The 22,888-nt window shown below is 40.6% G+C and overlaps 1 protein-coding gene and 1 long non-coding RNA gene across 2 annotated transcripts; one reads left to right on the top strand and one right to left on the bottom strand.

Annotated features, from left to right (window-relative positions):
* Positions 1 to 8,501: 8,501 nt before the first annotated feature.
* On the top strand, positions 8,502 to 14,570 carry LOC110981928 (uncharacterized). Its single transcript, XR_015426221.1, has 2 exons — positions 8,502 to 9,056; positions 10,268 to 14,570. It is a non-coding gene; the product is annotated as an uncharacterized LOC110981928 (long non-coding RNA).
* On the bottom strand, positions 13,119 to 22,549 carry LOC110981927 (verrucotoxin subunit beta-like). The gene is made up of 3 exons (XM_022239973.2): positions 20,860 to 22,549; positions 19,714 to 19,762; positions 13,119 to 17,888 (listed from the first exon to the last, which is right to left on the bottom strand). Exon 3 carries the CDS (start codon positions 17,856 to 17,858, stop codon positions 15,129 to 15,131), a length of 2,730 nt encoding a protein of 909 aa, XP_022095665.2. The 5' UTR covers positions 17,859 to 17,888; positions 19,714 to 19,762; positions 20,860 to 22,549; the 3' UTR covers positions 13,119 to 15,128.
* Positions 22,550 to 22,888: the final 339 nt, after the last annotated feature.

Here is a 22,888-nt window from a genome sequence, read left to right as displayed (position 1 = left end):
TTAATCAGCTTAAAAAGTTGAGCTCACACCCTGACTTGACTTGCTTTCCGGTAATTCACTGCTGCCTACACCTCAATCATTATTCTTTCCAAATTTATCCATTCCGGGTGCGGAATTCAGTTTTTCTCAACCGGTTTTTGAAAAACTCCATTTTGAAAGTAGACGCAACGAAACTCGCAACGCTCGTCATTTACCCTCCTGAAAATACGCATACGCGGGACGCGTTTTGGACGCAATGTCCTATCCAGTCTGTATACTGGAGATCAATGCATGTATTAAACCCTATGTGCAGTGCACGTGTACAGTGGGCATGGTTAAAACTCAAGTGACGTCACACTTAGGAACCGGATTAGGATAAGGCTGACTTTTTAGAGACAATACTGGACAAATCTCGTTGGGACACTCAGGGATGTTGGCGTGCATGCTACTGGGCCCTCAACGGTGCTGATTTTACACTGTTTTCAATGGGGCTTGAATTAGTGGACTGGACCCCTGTCCCGTTGGTACGTGCATGACTTCGTCACAAAGGCGGACACGCCACGACTTGCACGCAGGCTCCCATTGGACGATCGCAGAAGTTGTGCGTTAACTTCGGGTTCCATGGCTCCATGCAATTGGCGATCAATGCATGTAACCCCCATCCGCTCCGAGCACGAATAAAAGAGGGCGTGTTTTGAAATGAAAGTGACAGTCCTTTAGTACTCACGCACCGCATAGCTTCGCAAGTTTATGCGCGCTGACGCGGAGCAAGCTGAGTACGCGCAACGATTTTTAATTATACGTGCACGCCGAACGCGTGTTAGAACCCGGTTGGAAAACTTATTGCCACCTGTCTTTCTTTCGCCGGTGAGGGTGCAGTGCGGCTCAGGGCGGATAACGTTTCAATCACTCAGTATTTACACAGCAACATTCCGTGCAGTAAGTTGAATGACTTTGTTATCTCCTTAATTAGTATGAAAAGCAAAAAGCAGTATCTCTGAGATGGCCGAGTGGTTAAGCTCGCGGTTATCAGATCGTTAGACGGTGGGTTCGAATCCCAGAGTTGACTTTTTATTTTCCCGACGCTTGCTGTCAGTCAGTTGCTATAAGAGACTCCAATTCACCCCTGTCAGATACCAGCAGTACCTTAGCCTAGCGGGTAAGCTCTGCGGCTGGCACTGTCCGCGAAGTCCAGGTGAGCGCCTTAGTACAGGTTCGAGACGTATGGCCGACTCGGCGGCCAGGGCTTAGGGGCTTGTCTCGTTTCCTCCCTTGCATGGTCGCTCGAACCCTTTTGGGGGTTAAATGGATGGGCAGGGAGGAAGTGCGGTGGGCCGGGAACCCCGAGATCCCAGAAGAGTCCTATATGGAAGCCGGTAACTGCGATTCGTAGCGAATTTCAGGAGTCCGTGCGCCTGAATGCTTGGTCAACACCGCATAACTTTTGGATTTTTCCCTCACCACATTTTTTTTTTTTCATGTCCCTAGGCGCAGAACCCACCAGGCAATTTTCTAGGTTTGAATACAGTGAGCTGCAGGATTGATGCTGATTTATTTTCAGTCATTTCCGAAATTTTCGACAGTGAAACCGATCCCAACCGTCTTGGGTCCATTTCTTCTCAGTCATCTCAGTATAAAAGCTGTCAGGCGTATAATGTTTATTATCGGAGATTCGATAGTAAGAGATCCAAGGGTGGCACAGTCGGGCGGCACTCGCCTTCCTATTTTATTGATGGAAATACATTTTCATTTGTTATAACAACAAATTTCGTTGGCTTTCAACTGCAGAGTAATTTGATATTTTCAGAGAAAAATTCTCACAAAAGATACGTCTCATATCTTCTTGGGTTACTCCAAAAGTTGCCGCAAATGCTTTGCATCTGCCGCTCCTTTTCTTGAATGTGAATGTTTGATCCATCACCAATCTAGTCAGACAGGTCTGCCCGAAAAATACAAGCAGGAAAATAATGAAATGAAAACGACAGAAAGGAACAATGCCTAGTTGCTGGAATTTCAACAACAGAAAACGACATCCAGAACGCATGGATGTCAAATCAGTATTGGCTTTGGGTTTTACCCCAGTGTCGCCTGAAAAGGCGCATAGGCCATCCTGCCCCCCCCCACACACACACACACGGTAACCCACGTTAGACTTAATTTCGATCAGGCTGACTGAATCTTATTGTTGTCATTTTAATGAATCCGTGCATCATTGGCCATAAGGTTAAATTTGGAATTCGGACTTACAAAAATGACATAGTCAAGTAGCTCCCTTTTCAAACTCAATACTTCCAAAATGTACCTGTTATTTCAAACAGGTTTGTATGGGTAGTTCAGTAACGCCTCGGGGGGATGAGGGCATAAAACCAGACCCCTCCCCCCAAAAGTGAATTCGGTAAACCCGACTGACATACAGGAAAATGTCAAAGTCATCATAATCTCACAAAACATGCAGTTTTACTATTTAGCTCCTGAATGTCACTCACACAAGACCGGACACCTAGGTAATACGTAACACAAAACCTGAGGGCGCTATTTCAAATTAATGTGGGAGAAGCACAGTCGTAACAGGACGCATTTCACCAAATGCTTGCAATTCTGCGCGCGAGCTCATTAGTAATTTGTGATCCCTCGGGTTTTCTACAGTAAGACATGCCATAATCAGGAGGGATCATAAAAATATTTCTATAAATCCCGAATTTTGGACTGGTAGTTTCCAGGTCCGCATACTTCTTGTACAAAAAGCCCCAAAATTGCGGGCCCATTTGGAAAGAGGCGGGCGGCTACCTTCAGAGTTGAGTGCATAGTCTTACTACTATATATTTTAGGAGTATCTTTGGGGAAAGGCAAATAAAAAACTTTTCGCTGCTAACCCCCATCGCATTGAAACGAAAAGTGATCTTCTGGCCACAATCTTGAATTTCCAGTGAAAAAAAATGGAAATAAAATTCCTTCATATATTAATCAGCTTAAAAAGTTGAGCTCACACCCTGACTTGACTTGCTTTCCGGTAATTCACTGCTGCCTACACCTCAATCATTATTCTTTCCAAATTTATCCATTCCAGGTGCGGAATTCAGTTTTTCTTCAAAATCTGACGATTGGATGGAGCACACAAACCTCAACTGGTTTTTGAAAAAACTCCATTTCGAAAGTAGACGCAACGAAAATACGCATACGCGGCACGCGTTTTGGACGCAATGTCCTATCCAGTCTATATACTGCAGATCAATGCATGTAACCCTTTGTGCAGTGCACGTGTACAGTGGGCATAGTTAAAACTGAAGTGACGTCACACTTACGAACCTGATTAGGATAAGGCGGACGTTTTAGAGACAATCCTGGACAAATCTCGTTGGAACATGCCTCCCCCTCGCCCCCTGTCAATGTTGCTTCTCGTAGGGTAAGTTGGGCCGAATCTTGGTCCAATAAATGAACGCAACATTGAATGGGGGAGAGGGGGATCTTAATTTGCAACGCGCTTCCCACAAGGTGTTCCAACTGTTTTGTCCAGGATTGTAGCTGGGACTAAAGAGTATCATGTCTGTCAGTGGAAATAAGTTGCAGCCGTGAGCCGTCCATTTTTATATTGCTTCCTTATGAAAGCATCGTGAGGCACAGTCTGTGTCCAAACTAACCAGCTATGGCTAGGGAATAGCATGAGAGTCAATGGAAATTACAGCCACAAGCCATCTACTCCATATTTAGGTTTGTGCAGTGGCGCATCCAGGAGGGGGACAACTTGCCCCCACAAATATTTGTTTAAATTTTTTCCCTTCTGTAGTATAGACAGTCCATACATGAAACGACTGACAAATGAAGAAGGGCAAATGTCTCTCTTACAAATATAATTAAAATCAAGGTTGCCGGGACCATGAGTAAGGCTTTTGATATTTTATCTCCCCAAACATCATGCTGAGTAAGCCCAAAGCCACACCCGCGTTTGAATCCCCCCCCACACACACACACCCACCCATACGAACGCAGCGGTGTTTGTGCCATGTGAAAGTAGATCTAAACCATCAAGCCGCAACTAGGAAGTACAACGCTTGTCAATGGGAATTGGTTGAATCAATCTAGCCCGTTGCTTGTAACGCGTTGCTTATATTATTTCCACTACCCCCAGAGATGGGCTACGGTATAACTGATGTACACGTGCATTACTTCTTGCTCAAACTGGTCCTGTCAGTTGTGCAGAAATGACCCTCCCGTAATGAACTTTATGTCAGTTTCCCCTAATTTGGTCGTATTAGCTAGCAACATTTATGCTTTCTTATCATGAAATAGGGCAAGCGCAAATTAATTTATTTGGGGGGAAACAACGACCTCACTTTTCAGAACGAATCCCTCAAAAGTTAATTACCGAAACTAATATGCGGTGATTTGTGTATTTTTGGCAATACTTCTAATTGTTTGGCAATGTAATCAGACTCGTATACAACCCAAAACCTAAAAAAAGTATGGAAAGTGTAATTTAGAAAAATTATTCTTGGTGATGATTTTTTCTCGGTTGAAATTGAAGCTAACATAGCTAAAACAACCTACAGATTTGTACAAAGTGAGTTCGTTTTCCTGGGCGTTCTCACAAACAGCTAATGTGCGTCTGCGCGTCGAATTTGCCGGCAGAGCTAACGAGATAGGGCAATGGATCGTAGGGCTGAAGGCGCAGCTGAAGAACTTGAAGTTAAAGACAAGTACCTTGGAGGAAATCTTAGCAAGTGTGAGGAGGATAGAAATGGATGTAAGTCATCAGTATGTGATCATGAAAGGTCTTGCTAATAGTTGCACTCTTGCACTCATGGAGGCACTCCCCCGGGGGGATCGAGGCGGCAATTTGCTCCCCCCCGGGGGGAAATCGCCTTGACAGATTTTTGTTATTCAGAACGGGTAGGAAAGGAAGTGATTGGTACACTTATTTATCAAATAATTACATATAGCACGAAATTTAAAAATGAGACGGTAAGTAAGGTTTTTGATATTTTTTCTCCCCGAACATCATGTTGAATGAGCAGCATTCGCTTTTGAATCCCCCCCACACACACACCCAAAAAGCTGGATACGCGGCTGCACACAACAAAATGCCGTTAAGCATCATGCAAATGTACATTGGTTTAAAGTGTAGCTGTATTGATTGTTTCTATGACATACCTTTCCTTCAACTTCTTATTCTTCTTCAATTTATTTATTAATTTATGAACTGTGTTACTTTGCTATTGGTTAAATGCATTGGAAAGTGAAACAGAAACTCATCCATGCTTTCCCAGACAACTGAGGGCGCATTTTCCTATGAAGTCATGTAGGGCAGACATAGTTCAATACATAAGAATTTCTGTTTAATTTGTGAACCCAGATTTTACACACTAAAAACATTTTTGAAAGAGGAGTTGTTGAATTGTACTCTGTTCGACGTTATGTACGGAATTCCTTGCATGGATTGACGAGATAAAGCAGCTGGGACCATTTATTCCCATGATTTCCCAAAAACAAACACACTGTACCGTTTTACTAAAATTCATAAAGTTGTTCCTGGCAAATTGACAAAATAAGAGATTTATTAAGGCGAGCAAACAAGTTACTTCTAAACTGCAGAGTGGGGTTGAAATATCCGGTCCCCTTTAATGTGTCTTCTCTGAGACTGCATTAAAAGGACTTGTTCGGTCAAGTTGCACTCTACCGACTATGTAAGTTTGGTGCAACTAGGAAGAAATACTACATGGCAACAAACATGGCACTCACCAGGATGATGTCACCTGAACGCTGATCTTTTCTTTGCTATCCGAACGCGTGACGGAAAAATAACAATGATGGTTTCAGTTTGCTAACGACGAGCACCTCTGAACAAAGACACCATCGACAAACACGAGGAATTGCTCACATTATCGAAAAAGTCAGTTGGTTGAAGACTTCATACCCCACTTCAGTCAATTCCCTGGTTGTTTTTATAATCAATGATTATTTTGTCCAGCTGTTCGGTTACTTAGAAATGAGCTACCGATATACTCTCAGGGAAAACATGCCACACGCATGGGTGTTAACGCCAGTTGTCACAAGCCAAACGTGTGGAGTCAAATACCCGACAGGGTCAGCACTACGAGATTTGAACAGAGTTGAACTGCTGCCCTATTCTAAAAAGTATAGTTCTCTTCATCAAAAGAACCTTTTTACTGAAAATTGCATACACAAACTTTTCGTCTGAATATGTAATTTTCAGTATTTATTCACAAGAGAAAGGCAACTGAGCCTTGGCGCAAATTGGTAATATCATTCGGGTTTCATCTGCAATAGTAATAGTAACCGTGTTTTTTCCGCTAAGTATAGTAAGCAGATACTTTAATGTAGCACCCATCAGACGGTGCCTGGTTACAGCAAGTGGGGTTTGATAAAATAAGGTTGTGTGTGCTATGTGATTTTACAGGTTTTAAAGCTTTATTTTTTTACAACCCAGGCTGTGGATTTTTAAGTCTCACATGGACGAGCAGGAGATGACCAACCAGTCTCTACAAGAAGCTGCAGTCTTTAAAAATAAACACACCATGCACACCATGTCGGTAATGCTTTAAGCCTAGGCTTATGTGACTGTTGTTTAATCGGTCACCCGTTGGTTATGTTTTCTCCCTTTTGTTTATGTCACTTTTTTATCGTACAACGGGAGATTTCCATTGGATCAATGTCTTGTATAATTTACCAACTATTACAATACTGATGTATTACTGTTGGATACACTGTCCTCATGAAATGCCTATATATGCTAAATGTACATGCTAATAGTTAACTTCACCCTGTCGACCGTATTCATTGCCCAGTCTAACACACGTGAGGGTTTAAGCAACAAGTAACCAGAAGAGTAGAGCCGATTGTCCCATTGAATTCAAACTTCACATGAAATTGTTCTTGTCTTTAGGTCATGATACAGCAGGGAACCCCCAATGAACACATTTACTGAAAACATCATTTTTACATATGCAGTGAAAATTATGAAAATTGGTAGATCATCCAGTGGCCAACTGGTTGTTCAAGTGGTTTACTACCTTTAAATTACTCTGTTTTGCAACCAGTCGCTTCGTATTAGCTACATACAGGTGATAACAGCAGTCAGGCGATACATCAACGAACTGGATAACCAGAGTTTGGTCCGGGATTCCAAGGGCATCACGGAGGAGCAGCTATCGGAATTCTGGACGTCCTTCAACTTTGATATGGGGGGGGGCATTTGTCCTAAAAAGATATTCCCAGGTTTGAGTTCCCAACTAAGTAGTTTCTACTGAAATCAATTATAGATCCTCTTAATAAAACCAAAGGCCTGCTCTTGGTGTTTTTCTTCCAGGATGTTGTCTGGTGTTGTCTGGTTTAGTTGCTGATTGATTGCCCAGTTATGTTAATGTAGACAGCCCTCGGAATATTTTCTGAGAGGCAATGAAAGGTGTCTTTGTGAGAACATCTTAAAGAAGAGGCAAATCTATCTGTTGTTTCACCTTTTATTGACAAACTCAGGGAAGGTATGATCAGTGAACCAAAAGTGAACAAAGTAAAAATTTGGGCAATTGTATTGTTGGATTGTTTATTGGATCATCGACGCATTTCCATTGGTTCTTCGTGGTCGTAGCAGCACCGTTGATAACAATCAAGATTGAGCTGCTGGTCCAAAGGGGAATCGGTTAACAGCGTCGTCCCCCTTCCTCTTATTGTAAAGTTGGAAATTTCACCACCCAACAAAAAAGGATATACCCTGAAGGGGTCTCATTTCCCGTTTATTGTTCAGGATAAAATGACACCCCCAGCCAAAAAACATGCATGGATCCGCCCCTGCCACAGGCGATGTCCATGCGAATGATATACCAAGCAAAATATAGGACGGAGGGGTACCCCCTTACCTGTCCAATCCCTATACACACTCTAGACTATTGTTACCTAACACATCCCCCTAGAAGTCTGTAAAGAATTCCTGAGATTCCAATCAAAACAATGACCAACACAGAGGCGGAGGGGGGTTCTCTCCGTCCCATATCTTGCTTCAAATGTAGAGACAACCAGCAATAGAAGGAATGATAAGCTGGATTGACACCAATTGAATCAATTTCTTAAGTGCTCTGTGCTCAATCAGATTCTCAAAGGCTCTTGGGAAGTTGAATATACCAATGCTGGTATAATGACCCCGCTTTTGGAAGGCCCATGTGCCTCCACTTTTACAGTTTTAAAAAAACATTTTTTCGAGTGTTGATGTCAGTGTAGTGATCATTTAAATTAAAATGAATTTAACTTAGCCTCGCATTTAACCAGATGATATTCAGGCTATTCGTGGTGAAAGACTTCAATAGGTGGAAATGCTTGCGGTAGCACCATGCGAGGGAATATGTCTCTTATGAATATGTGTGGTTCTGAAGTGAACCGGGAGTATCCTTAACGTTTTGGACTACCTGCTCAGTCTGTCGCCATTTTCCTGACGACGGGCTAAGCACGCAGTCCGAAACGTTGAGTATACTCCCGGTTCTTTTCAGAACTACACATACTCATAAAAAATGTATTCCTTCGCTTGGTGCTACCGCAAGACTTTCCACCTACAGATGATATTGATAAAATTGGACAGGAAATATATGACAATATACATACAGCAGTTTTCATTTTAAGTATCAATCATCCATAATCTTCTTCCCCATGTAGTTTTTCATACTTCATTGTATAATGTCAGTGGTGTACAGGACTGTCCAGGGGCACCGCACCCGAGATGCACACGTTTTTCAAGGGGACACCGCTGCAGTTGTAAAGCTTCATAAACTCAACGGAGATTTCAAATGGGGGACACCCAGTGGCCACGGGCGTCCCCTGGGTAACTCTCATTCTCATATAGTTTACAGAGGTTTATAAGCCGTTTGAAGTCGTTTCGGTTACAGAATGGTTCAGGCAAGCTGGATCTGCCAGAGTTCAAGCAGTGCCTGGTTTCCTTAGGCCTTGTCATGGACGTTGAAGACACCCAAGATGAAGAGGTTTGTCTCATCATGAAGATAGTTGACCCCAATAAAATTGGCACAGGCGAATCAGTGGACACTGAGGGCTCCTTCAAAGTGCTTGCAGGCAACAAGGTAGGCTCTATGGACAAATTAATTTCTGTGATATGCACCAACGATCCTGAATTGTTTGTCACCTGTATACCTCTATTAACCTGAAGCGCCAATTTCACTTGGATGACACTGTACCTGACGGAGGTTTTGTGAAAAGTCGTCGTCTTAAAATTTATCGTAGAACTTAATTCTAATCTCATCTGGAAGTAAAACTTCCCGTACCTAGCTTATTTGCCTTATGGTGTTGTAAAACCAATTGTCTCGGGTCGTAGCTGGATTTGGATTGCATTCGTTTTAACACGTACGCTGATAGCTGGCAAGTGCAGCTGATGGGCAATGGAGAGTACAGAAATTATGTTAAAATCAAATCTAGTCTTTTGCTAATGCAGCAAATCTATCCATGAAATTCTCGGTATGTTTCATGGCCATGTATCTGCAGGATAGTACGCGGTTTATACACGTACGTATGCATTCTTGATGTGGGCCTGTGTAGAATTCTGCTGTCTAGGCCTATGTTCCTGACCGCTGTTAAATTTCGGCTGCACCCATAAGCGCAGTCAATTTGGTCTTGGGTGCTAAGGGTGCACCCACGTAAACAAGCCAGAAATATGTCCGCCGAGCTCATAAATATAAGTTATACACTCAAAATATTCTATAGCAGAGAGTCCTGAGAACCACGGTATTGGGGAATTGATGAAATATGGCACTGAACCTGTGGCCCGGATGCAGGGCTTCAACCTCTGAGCAATTTAGATGCAATCAGTTCAGGAAGTGTCATTATTAGCCGTTTTGAAGTGGGATGCATTTACAAAATGGCTGCTTTTCGGGTCAGTGAAATTTCCTTCATTTTAGGGGTGGTCTGCCTTGGATGAGAATTTCTTAATTCATCAGTCAACTAAAAATTGAAAGGAAAATGAAGGAAGACACGTCGAACATCATTGTGCTGTCCAGATTGGACACCTATGAGACTTGTATTTTTAGATAATTTCGAAATAAAAGGATTTATCATTGATGTCTATGGGAATTTATTTCTGTTGGTGCACCCCTAGGTCAGGTAATATGGGACGTCAGTTCAAATTATCCTAACCCATTTCTGGGCGTGGACTAAATCATTTTTATGTTTCATGGCTCATTTGTTTTTACTAGATTTGTATTAGATTTGACTAGTGGCTGTCTTCCTAACCCTTTAAGTTCAAGCGATAATCTCTTTCTCACTGGGGTCTTTTCCATAGAACTAAATCTTGAAAGAGGACCTGATTCGTCAGCTTCCTCCTGACCGGGCAGAGTACTGCATTTCAAGAATGGCACCATACACAGGACCTGATGCCGTCCCAGGTGCCCTAGATTACATGTCCTTCTCAACAGCCTTGTATGGGGAGAGTGATTTGTGAGCAGGATACCAACTGGGATGTAGTCCAGCAGTTGATTATTATTGCATTTTGAAATTAATCAAGAATGAAAGGCGTTGAATCCACCTGATAACCAAACGGTAGCCAATAGTAAATTTGCTACTAGGCTAACAGTGCTAATTGGTTTGTAAACAGAATGTATGCTTAATGGTAGTATCAAGCAAATCTGGTTTTTTTCTCTCACGCTGAATCATGGTTTTTATGTTTAGGATTTCATTGAGCAGTTTTGGTTTATGATTGAATTCCAAAAAATAAGATTTTAATTTAATAGGACGAGTTTGTATTATTGTATGCGTGTTTCCCGGACAGTGGCTTTGGATTTCCGAGGAAGTTGGAGAAATCCCAAGATGTAATCGGACGAGGGAAAAAGTGGGAAGGAGCCGCCCATAAAGGCTAATTAATTTTTTTACTCAATTCACAAATAATCTGTGTTGTGAAACGCCAGTAATTTCTGACTCTTTGCAATAATGTTTGTTTCATCGTTTTGCATTGAGTACAATTAATTTCTATAAATTCTTTGAGTTCAAGAAATGATATTTCGTAGAGTCATTATCAATTGTGGTTGTATTTTGACATACAGTGACATTCTTTAGTAAAAAATATCTTACTAAACAGCACCGAGGCAACATTCTGTGAGCGTTTTTTTTTCTGAATTGAATTTTTGCTTCATTTAGCTATTCCCACAACCTGATGTACGTTTGCAAAACACAAAAATGCTTCTTTGTTCTCTGCTATATGCGTTAACTCGTTTGAGGATGTTTAAAGGTTGTTAGTTGAGTTGTTAACCCGTTTGACGAGTGAACTAATCCATAGAGTGTACATGTAGTTAAGGTTGACTTAGCTTTTTACTAACAAGAAGGATAAAGATATCTCGTGTTCTGCAATAATTTTGTTTCGTATTTTTGTCTACAAAAAACTTGAGATTAACAACAAATTCCGACTATTAATTGACACAATTGCCGACCATTCACTGTTACAAGAGAATGGATGCTAGAGCCACGGTGTCTTGAATAATACACCCAAAGTACTAAGTTGATCGCAGGTCTACGACTGGGAATTGTGAAGCGCAAGAATTAACCAGCTTTATTCAATTGAATGTTCTAAAAACTGACGCCCAGTTGTAACGGGATAAACGTTACGAACAGGTTCGAATGGTATTGGCAGGACAAGGATTATAAACACATACATACACATACAGACGATTAGATTGAATCAGATACGTGTGATCAGTTCACAGGAGCCATCTTGCCAAACTGGGCATGGCTTTTCCCATAATGCACTTGACATAAATCTGGAGTGCACAACTACAGTTACAGGTTTTTATTTGATGTACCATATCACTGTACTGTGGACACCTAAGAACGACGGAAAACTTTTGGAGATAAGGTCAGTTGTCTGCGGGAAAAGAACATGACAAAAGTCATATTACGTGATTTTTGTTTGAAAAGGATGTTAGACATTTTACAGAGTGAAACTGTTCCCAATTTACAGATGCATCTTTCGGGAGCAAATGACTGCCTCAGGCAAACCCTCTTACACCCGTTTAGACGTTTAGACAGGCGTTCTGGGGTTACGCCGAACCAGATTAAAAGCAAATTTTGAATTGAGTACAGTTTTAAACTTCGACGTTTGAAACAATTGGGAGCGTTGCAGGTGAAAGATCGACATTTGAAGACGTTCCAAAATGACACCAGAGCGACTTGGTTTCAGACGTCAATCTTCAGATTGACGTCTGAATCTTTCAGACGTCGTCTGTCTGAAACCACATTTAAGTCGACCTGGGCCGCTCTTAATTCTATTTGGTTCGGCGCGACGCTAGAATGCCTGTCTGAAACGGGTGTAACACCCCGTCCCCTGCAGTTCGAACTGAACCAGTATAATTCGGATGTTTTACAATAGTGCGCCTCCAAGAGTTTGCAACGTGTTACAAACTCTTGGAGGCGATGTAAATCGCCCTTATTCTGAAAGAGCACCCGGTGATATGATTAACTCATTTACTCCTTGTAAACAAATACTTAGCGACCCATTTGTCAAGCCTTATCTTGTAATGTTACGTGTTCTTGGCAAGGCGGTACGGTTGGGTTGTCTTTATTTACCGTTCCAGCATTTTATCTGACAAACTGATATTCGTGGCTTCAAAATTGTTCCATTTCAAAGGGTTCATACAATCTCATATATATGTTTGAGTAAATCTCTAATTTTTACTTTTTGCCAGCTGGAAAGATATTTGGTGGCTTTTTGGTTGTTATGCTTTGTTATGTAAATTTCCCTTTTAAGGCCAACACTGTGAAGTTGAGGAAGGAAACCTCAGAAATGCATCAAGAGTGCATTTCCAAAACCAGGGTTGGCCCATTTGTTTAGTTTTTGAAAAATCCTGGAAATCATTTTGGGGATTATTCATCTTCCTTTTCTAAAATAAAGGCAAATTCCAAAATATATCTTGAGCCCTCAGAAAGATCATAACAAGTTACTTGGATTCCAACTTTTGTGTGTCCTTGGAAATAATAGCTCTAGATTTGCTTTTAAGAATCCATGCGCTATAAGTGTTGGCGGGTCTAAATCTTTTTTTCATGGCAGCATCAATATATCTCCATGGTACAAATCTTTTTCCTCCCTCCCGCTCGATAATTTCTTTCTGATGGTGGTTATTGAAGAATCGAGTTAAACACGATCGTTGTCTTTTTCACCGTTGATTGTTGTCCTTGTGTACAGAATTTATTTTTCTCAACAAAACTACATGGGTCTTATACATATCACAGTTCATGTATGAACTTCTATTAAAATTGTTAGTCTCAGTAATTCATATATATGTTTGGATGGAAGGTTGTACAATCAAACAGAAAAGATCATTTTTAAGGAAAATGAGCACTTTGAAGGTTACCAACAGGTAGAAACTAACCACATAATAAATGTCAAAGGCTGATTTAAATCAAATAGAGCTTTAAGTATATGTCATCAAGATGAAAAATCTTAAACGTCTTGAAAATCAAAGCTGAACTTTAAAAAAGTTGGTTTTCAGTTTCCACTGCTGGAGATTCACAGTTGTCAAATGGTGTATAAAATATGTATAATGATTATTTCTAGGTTTCAAAGGTCACGTTGTTTTCCAGTTGGTGGACATTTTGAATTTTAGTTAACCATTCAAATGATGACAAAACGTACTCTTGAGAAAAATATCCATTATCCCCGAAGTGCATTTTTTCAGGAGCTGAGCCTGAAGGAATTTTTAGAATACTTCTTTGTAGTCTTTCTACAGCAATTATATAAAATCGAAAATACCATTCTTGCACAGCGCCCATTTTCCGAGACGTCATCCCGAAGCATGCTATTTTTCTACTGTGCAATGCTCACGGGCTGACAAGTGTAACAAACCTCACAATTTGACCCTAACAACCTAACCATATGTATGAATGAGTTCAAACATTATATTTTTAATGAGCAATGTGTCTTTATAAATGCATGCTAATTGAAATAATCCAGCAAGGCACAGCTGAGTTTCAGGGGCCGGGTCTTGTCCTTCCCCTCGTCGTGAAACGGGCCAAAATATCTCCTCTAAGGGTTACGCCAAATGTATAATATCAACTTGAAATTGCAAAAGTTGTGAGCTGTGCAAAACCAGTACTAAACTATAAGCTTACAAAATTGATGTTGTGGCATGCTTAAACGAACTTTTCAAAATGTATGCACACCTGCCAGAAAAAGTGTCTGTAATTAATCATTTACAAATGAATTATGAGCCCATACAGCAGGTTTACTCCTAAATATTCAGATGTTACAAATACACAGTTTACAGAGTCGCCATCCTTGTAGTAACCTTTGCGAATGTTTTCTTTGAAAGCAAAGCGGATGATTCACTCTCGTATTATAAATACCCAGGGTGGCAATTACACCCCTTTCCACAACTCCAGATAAGTGTAGCTCATGCTTTTGAATTGACAACTTGGTATGAATCGATACCTAAAACTCTCGTCTATACATCAAATGAAATGGCGTTTTAAACGCAAAAGAAAAGTGCAGTGTATGCTTTATTTCACCGAAGCTTTACCTTATCTCGAAGTATTGCAAGTACCAACGTGGAAAACATTTGTAAACTTTCACAGTAAAATAAATAAACTCTCGCGAAGTATTACTTGAAGTATCTCACTCGAATTTACCAGATTTCTCATAACATGTCTCACAATGATAAAACAACGGTGAAAATTTAAATGAAAATTCACAGTGATATGCAGACCTGATATCTGAGGAAAGAACAAAAGCTGATGACAATATATTTTGCAATTACTGGAGGACGTCAGATAAAGACACACTATTGTGTAGTTTTCTTTATGGTGGATAAAGTCTTGGCAACTAGTTCCGATCAATGTATATTCATGGCGAATACAGCTTCAGTATTGGGGATAATGGGTAGAAGGTCCAGCAGAACTTCGTTAGGGGTTATAGTTTTATTGTTGAAGGTGAAGTACTCAGTGCATCGCTATCCAGATGCCACTTCCTCGAAGGGAAGCGCAACGTCTGCGCTTATCTCTTGGAGGAAACATTGCAAGCTTTAACAAAACGACAGTAAAAGCGAGATGAACAAAGAAGGCACTGAGAAATGCGGAACGAACCACACGAGAACGATCATTCCTAATCTCCATGTGTTCTCCAAGGATCTGGTCTTGTATCTCGGTGTTCTTTTCTTCAGTCAAAGATGGTCATATTTGTCTCTGTTTGACCTTGCCCTACCAAATCGGAAACGCTTAAAAAATCGCCTGATTCCACCACCTGTGGCTGAGCTTGATCTATTTAATTTGACATCCCTGGCAACTTCGACTGCTTTCTTTTCTTCAGTGCTTTCAACTTTTTTCTCTACCAAAAGACCACTTTTGGTGTGATTTAGGACTACCTCCTTTCTCCCTGAACCTCCTCCAACCTGAGTCTCTTGCTTGGTCACACAAATGGATTCTATTAAACCTTCCTTAAGAAGGGCGAATGTTATGGGTTCTAAATGAATGACAGCCTCGAATAGCTGAGCCATACTTTTCATTTCCATGTTCCATAATACCTTATCGATAGAATCTTCATCATCTTCGATGTCGCTATCAACAACTCCATATGTTGATTTACTTGAATACAACACCGAGTTATTGAATCTGCATATGGTTTCGTTGTGAGCAATACCTGCTTCATCAATAGCCTGGATAACACTTGGCTTTTTGGCATCACAGAAAGTGATGAGGAGTATTATATTGCGTTTAATGTCGAACGCGAACGAGGACATGATAGAATCAAACACATAAACTTCTGTGGGAGTGAGGCGGGGTCTTGAAGCCTGAACAACAAGGCCTACCGCATCAATATGGTCCATGTGATGATCTTCGGAGTGAGAGAAAAAATCTTGGATCTGGTTACTAATGGCTTTGTCGCGACCAATACCTCCCGTGTTGGCAAATCCGGGCGTGTCAACAAGTGTCACCGTGTATGGAATCTTGTGGTGTCTGTTGCCATAAATAGTATATAATGTTATATGTTTTGTTTGACTGTGAGCCTGTGACTGCCGTCCTTCCCCCCGTTCATCTACAATCTTGAACCTGTAGTCATCTTCCCACTTGACCCCTAAGATGTAATTGATCATCGCGTTGATCAGGGTACTCTTACCGGCACCTGTAGCACCAAATAACATTATCACTTTATGATGTATGTCAGAAGATGTTAGTCGGCCAAAACTGTAACTACGGTACGTAGCTGTTGCTGAGCTCGACCTCTCAATCAGTGGAATGGTAAGAATTTGGGGGTCACTCTCTACAGGGTCACTCTGGGATATCCTGCAGATGTCCAGGATATAGTCCTCGTGGCTTTGAACTAAGAATTGGGAAAATGAACTGCGTTCATCACTGTGGACAACTGTATGACCCACTTTGCTACCCAACCTCTTAGGTGGCTCAAAGATCGTATGAACTTGACGGCCTTGCTCAAAAACAAGGATAGCAACATGTACACCACTGCCAAAACCGGACACCACAAACCTACTCGAAGTTTGGGTATTCCAATTTTTTTTATATAACTCCATAAAGTGGGCTGCAAGTGATTTGGTCATCGCATTGTGTTCAAAGAGCCAAGGACTTCGCAAAGAATGTTCAGTCACGTGGGGCGTTTGCTTTAGCGAATCGGTACTTTGAGACAGAACAATAAGACAGTCGTCCGGGGCTGTAAGAGGGAATGAGAAGCAAACAACTCTGGAATAGCGTGAGCGCAGCTGATTTAGGTCATCCTGTGATTGGATAACCGGTACACCGGCAAGGAGTTTTAAGCATTCCGCGACTGTGTTCATTTCATGCTCTTTATGTTTGATCCATACACTCAGCTGTTGCTCCCTGAATGGTGACTGATTTGAGTCACGAATTACATCCCGAATCGTTTGCTCTTTGCCACCGCTACGAATTTCCAATAACGCTCGCGCACCTTTCTGCTTTATAGATTTGATGAAATTATCGAGGATAGCGCTCATTTCTTCAAATCTAACGGAGAACTGGGGGAAGTCTTTACATATGTCGTTATTTTTTAGGTCATTGCATCGTACTTGCATCGCATTTGTTCTCTCCAAAATCCTCTGAAATTCATTGAGCACATGCTCACTACAGCTGTTTTGACCAACCGATTTCACTAACTGTGGATTAAGTTTATTAAGAGACAATAGTCTAACCAGAATCGGTATTGAGTTTACACCATTCTTTTCAATCATTAAAGGCAGTTTCTTAGCCATGCTGACAGCATCTTTGTAGGTTTTTGGTTCTACCTCAAGGCTGAAATCCACCAAAAACCTACAGAAGATGTTTTCCACATTCCCATACTTGCTCGGTGTTGACAATCGAGTCACACGCTTACCGAATGCACCTTCGTTTTCAATTACGTGGAGTAGATGATTTCGCACTTCTGTGGCGTTTTCCTTGCTCGAACACTTTCTATCGAAAATGAAAAACGACTGGACCCCATACACAACACCAATAACTACGTGGGTAGCACCCTTTTGCTCAAATTGGTTAAGATCTTTAACATTACTTCTACAGCGCTGTAATGGTAACTCCGTGAATGCTGTAGTGCTTCTGTGATGCACCGTCACCCGGGCTTGGCGACATGACTGTATCTTGTCCTCTAGGTATTTTGCAGAACCACGAACGTCTACAAGTCCGCAAAGATAGCTGGCTTTCAATGCATTGTCCATACGAAGAGCCGCTGCTTTGTCGTCAACCTCGTTCGATGAAATAATGGAAAAATTGCATTGGTTTATATGATGGACGACACAAGCCTTCCTCATCTCGTCATCATGCCACAGCTTTGACTTAGAGACAACCGTTTCTCTACGGCAATCATACAACATGCCAAGTTCTATGCGCCTGCCTAGAGTAGCGAGCCAACGAACATCATCTTCTGCCATGGTTAGAATCGCACCGATGTCAGAGGAGACCTATAAACGAAAATTCTACAGGAGTTAGTTACGTTATGTTTTCACACTTCACCCAGTTTTATCGTAGTTGACTTTCAACAAGTATTTTAACAGAAAATATTTCCTTTGGTGAGATAGGTAGCATGCACTAAAAAAATTTGCCATATTTTTTTAACAATCTAAAAATGAAACAGTGACAAGGTAAATTTTTGCTTTTTCATACTACCAGTATATTAGAAGTCAAACTTTGCTCCTATCTACAAATGTTGGAGTTATTAAGAAAACCTAAGAAGGAAAAAGTTACCTTGGGAGTTTAAAACTATGCCTTTTGGTATTAAATTTCTTTTTAATTGTAACTTGCTAACGATGTATCCTACTCAGCTCTCACTTTCAAGTCACTTGTTGATCAGAATCAGAGCTTCCTACAAAAAATGACCGACTAATTGTCCTTCCCATTTGATTAATGTTTGTGACTGCTGTATATAACTGAAAACATAATTCGTACTATGTCACTCGACCACTGACTAGGGTATGTATCCTCCATTTTTTGAGGTGCGGGCCGGGTTATTTAATCATTTCCACGCATACTTTTTTAGAAAAAAGTGGAAGTAGATTATGAAGCATTTTTGGACCTCCAATATCTCTCGACACTCATTACCACTCAAAAAGAGAAAAAAGCCATTAAATAAATTAGCCATTCTGATGTAATATTCTGCATAAATATAATACACATCGCAAATGTACATGTACACCTGTATAATGAGCTTCACCCTCGGTGTAATGTCATATGGTGTCAATCACCCCCCCCCTTCAAGTTTCATTGGCCAGACAAGTTATTGCCCCTCAAGTACAATGCGATTTGGGACGAAAATGGTTACATCTGTTGGTTTTCAAGAACGACAGTATAAAATGAATGCGATTCGCACGCGTCGCTACCAATCCCGACTGGCATTACCCCTTTTCAACCGATGAGGGGGTGCTTCTGCTCAGGGCGGAAAAGGCAAGTTTCTGAACGATTAATCTGCTCATGTTACACATGAACTTTTATTGTGTAGTCAGAAATCATGTGAATAGTTTAATAATAGACGAAGTTAAAATCAAGATTCAACTGAAAATAAATTGGTTTCGTGCGAATTTTTTAAAAGAAAACACAGACACAAATAAACTAAGCATTGCAATCGAAATATAACATAGTAACAATGACCCAAAATAGTGAAGAAAGTAAAATGAAAGAAGTATTTGTCATAATGAACAAGATATATTTCAAATTCAAGTGAAATGAAAAGAGTGGTTTACTTTAACTGAAAATCAATGCCATATCTGCGATTTCTTTGACTATTTAGTCAATTTTGACCATCCAGTTTTTTGAGGAATGTACAGTTTAGTGCACATTCTCAACAAGAATGTATAATTTACATTTTTACGAATAATTGACACTTTCTGAATAAAGAGAAGTCATAAGATTTTTTTAATAATTGTGAACAGCTCTCGACGGAAGTTTCCTTATCATGGTTGGGATCAAAGGGGCACAATCACGCATTTACGTGTGATACAACAATGTTTTAGTTAGTTGGGAAGAGCTTAGACCTGGACGCCATGAGTTCATGTTCAAACAACATAAATAATTAACATCTAACGCAGTAAAAACTCAGCCAAATTCCCAAGCTGAAGCTCTGGGCAGATATTACCAAGAAAGTAATGTTAACCTTTTGGACTATAAATGTTTTAAATCTAAATACCTAGTACTTTTTCTATATTTTAAACGGACCAGAGTAAATTGCTAAAGATTTGACTACAAAAATTGAGCCTGCGCTTCAGCCATGGACTGACATTGGAGTATCCTTACCTGAATCAATTGACAAACTTGTTTTGAAGTCAAAGGCGACTTATTTTCCCTGTGGAGAGAAAATACGAAAAAAGTAAGTATTTAAACCCAAGACATGTAATATAGCCCTCAATAGAATTGCAACCTTATAAGATATTTTGTGAAGCCGAAATGAATACAATACGCACAACGTTCAAAAAAGTTTACTTTTGCTGAGGAGCTATGGAAATCTTCTTATTCATTTTCTGAATTTCTTTACGTTTGTTACACTTCGTATGGGTTTTGGCAGCCATGAGCATTCGCAAGAAAACATGTCACATTAAGTAGAAAGCATCATGTCAACAAGTGCAAATGGAGGAATACTCTATAAAGTCGTATTGTACAATTAAAAACTAATGCCCTCCATTGATAAACACACGACCTTCCCTGGTGACTGAAGAAAGTTCTGACCAACAATCCACGTTTTGGCTTGGCCATCAATTATGGATTACTGCAGGGTCAAATTAAAAATGTTTATAGCATTTGTTCTGCAGTACCGAGGACGGGGCTTCTACTATCTTCACTTTGTTTTCCACAGTTCGTTTGAAAACATCATTAGTGTTACAGAATGACTCAAATGACAACATTTAAATTGAATGTTCTTTTCTCGGTAGTTTTACAAAGTCATAAAAGTTCAGGCGATGAATTTTGTAAAATAGGACTGAAGCCCTACCTTGCATCACTCATTGATTTTTATGTCAATGGTTGAGATTTCAAACAGAGAAGTTTATGTAGTTGCACGTGAGTTATTGTTTAACGCTTATAAACAGCGCATTTTATTATGCAGCGGCATATCCAGCTTTGGTGTGCAGGGGGGGGGCAAATTCAAAAGCGAATAGGGCTTCGGGATTATTTAACACGGTGTTGGGAAGAAAGATATCAAAAGCCTTACTTGCGATTCCAACATCCTCTTTTTATTTAATGGGATTAGTTTTGTAGGACTTTGATCAAAATATTTGTAAACGAATACACCGTTTGCTTTCTGTCCTGTGAAGTGTTCTTTCTAAAAAGGGGTAACACCACATTTCTGAGGGCATTTGGGAAACCATGCGTTTCAAATTTTAGGCCACCGAAATTCTTACATTAAACTTGGTAAAATCTCGATCACTGAAATAAAAGATGGCTTACCAGAATACAAGATCTTGCTTCTGTTGAATGGTCCCTTTGCATCCACGAACCAATGCAGTTTACCTCTTGTTTTCCTAGCCAGCTGGTCAACGTAAACTGTGGCAAGTCTTCCTAAGCCAGTCCTAACGATTTGGAAATTGTAGTCAAACAGGTTACATCTGGGTGTGACAAAATCGGGGGTTTCTAGGGCTTGTTGTATGCTGTCTAAAACGCGCTATCACAACCCATCAATCACTTCTTGTCTTATTGTAGCTTCTATAATGCATAACAGGGTTCGATATCCGTAGGGTCTGTCTGTCGCGCTGCCGGGAATTTCCACAATTTTAAAGCCATTAATTTACCGATTGCCAAAGGCTTTGTACACGTGTATCAGCCATTACTCTGCTGGTTCTGATATGGATGAAGTCACAAATATTGACACAAGCGTGTTAATGTTTAACCTAATAAAGGATTTTATGGTATCACATTAACTTTGAACTTTAAATGTGCTTGTGTACTGTCTACCGATGGATAATTATATGATATAAATGTCATATCCAGGGTAGGCTTAGATTTCCACAGTTGTAAGTGACGAAAACAATAGGTAATCAGCTGACCTCAGACGCATCATGGAGAGCATCGCGCCATATTGAGTTTTTTCCGCACGTCGTATAACTTTTCTTTTCACTCGCAACTTACCAAGTTAGAGATAACGTCACTAAGCGCCAACCAAAGCCGAAGGACGTTTTTTCAGAATGTGGTCAAATCAAAGTAACTTTAACTCCCTTCTGTCAAATGAGTCCTATACATGTTGCCCCCTTCCCCGACCACCCCTCTAGCCGTCAGCAAAGTTTCATGCACCCGCTCAATCACTGACGCACCCAGTATTTGTCGCGTGGGGGTGGCTCAGACCGGAATATACCCCAAAACAGCTCAAAGTTCTCAACCTTCCTCCTTCGCTGCCAGCGGCGTAGTCAAGATTGTATGCGGAGGACAAGCGTAGAGCATCACGCTAAAGTGAGGGGAGATAAGTGGATGTTGGACATACATGTACATATTCGTGATCACTTCAGGATATGAAACTCCTCCCCCCCCCGCCACGCCGCTAGATACTGGGGTTTTCGGCTGAATCAGAGCCAGTTGTTTAAGTAGGTGTAGGTTTATATTGCCAGATCTACACTGTAAAAACAACATTTATCGTTTAGCATTATTTACCTCTTTTCTAAAACGTTTGACCAATTGTGACCAATTATACGTTTATATGCTTAACGTTTTTCCGTGGTACATGTTCAGCTTTTTGAAATCCACTGAGAGGATAGAATGAGGATAAGGGAAAAGCTAGGGTACTAAAAGAGTGCCCAAGAAAAGTGTTTAGAAATGTATTGAAATCCTAAGCGTCTTTTTAGAGTGTAGCCCTCTTAACCAACAAATTGATCGGTTACCAGTTGAAGCCAGAAGCCTCATGTCCATTTACATTATAGAGATGACGCCCCATGCATTTCCTTGAGACTTGTTGATTGTGAGAAGCTTGGCGGATAATAGCTGGTGGAATTTCCCTAACTCTCCAAAGTAAAATAAAGGATGAATGGAACTTTTAAGTCAACAACTAAATAATATGGAACACCCATATCTTTAAGTAAAAATAAATATGTTTGGGTACTCTAAGCTGAATGCCGGTGAAATGTCAAAAAGCACTGGTGATGATTACTGTTGAATAAGATAGCGACTCTAAAAAAAAAGCCAGAAACATCGCCTTGGGAGTAAATAAGACGAGATAACAGGAGTTGTGCGTAAACAAATCTAAAATAAATAGTTACAGACAAACGATAACACCTTAAAAGGAGATCTGCATGAAAAGGAAGGAATGCAAACATCAGCAAGCCTAGTTACTTGACAAAACAGCCACTTTGTCTGTCAGATGACAATTTTGAATCAATAGCATTTTAACCTTAAAATCGAGGGCGTTGACTACACGCCACCACGAATCGATATATAGTGCTTTTAATTTTAAGCAATATGATTGTGTTCTCGTCATCAATTTCTAGTAGTC

Source organism: Acanthaster planci, linkage group LG01 (genome assembly GCF_054643075.1).
Source record: "Acanthaster planci isolate LZ-2023a linkage group LG01, COTS_SCS, whole genome shotgun sequence".
NCBI lineage: Eukaryota > Metazoa > Echinodermata > Asteroidea > Valvatida > Acanthasteridae > Acanthaster > Acanthaster planci.
This window is presented reverse-complemented; position numbering and strand designations above follow the sequence as displayed.

Coding starts and splice junctions, on each gene's coding strand:
- LOC110981927 (XM_022239973.2), bottom strand. CDS start 17,858: ATGGCAGAAGATGATGTTCGTTGGCTCGCTACTCTAGGCAGGCGCATA.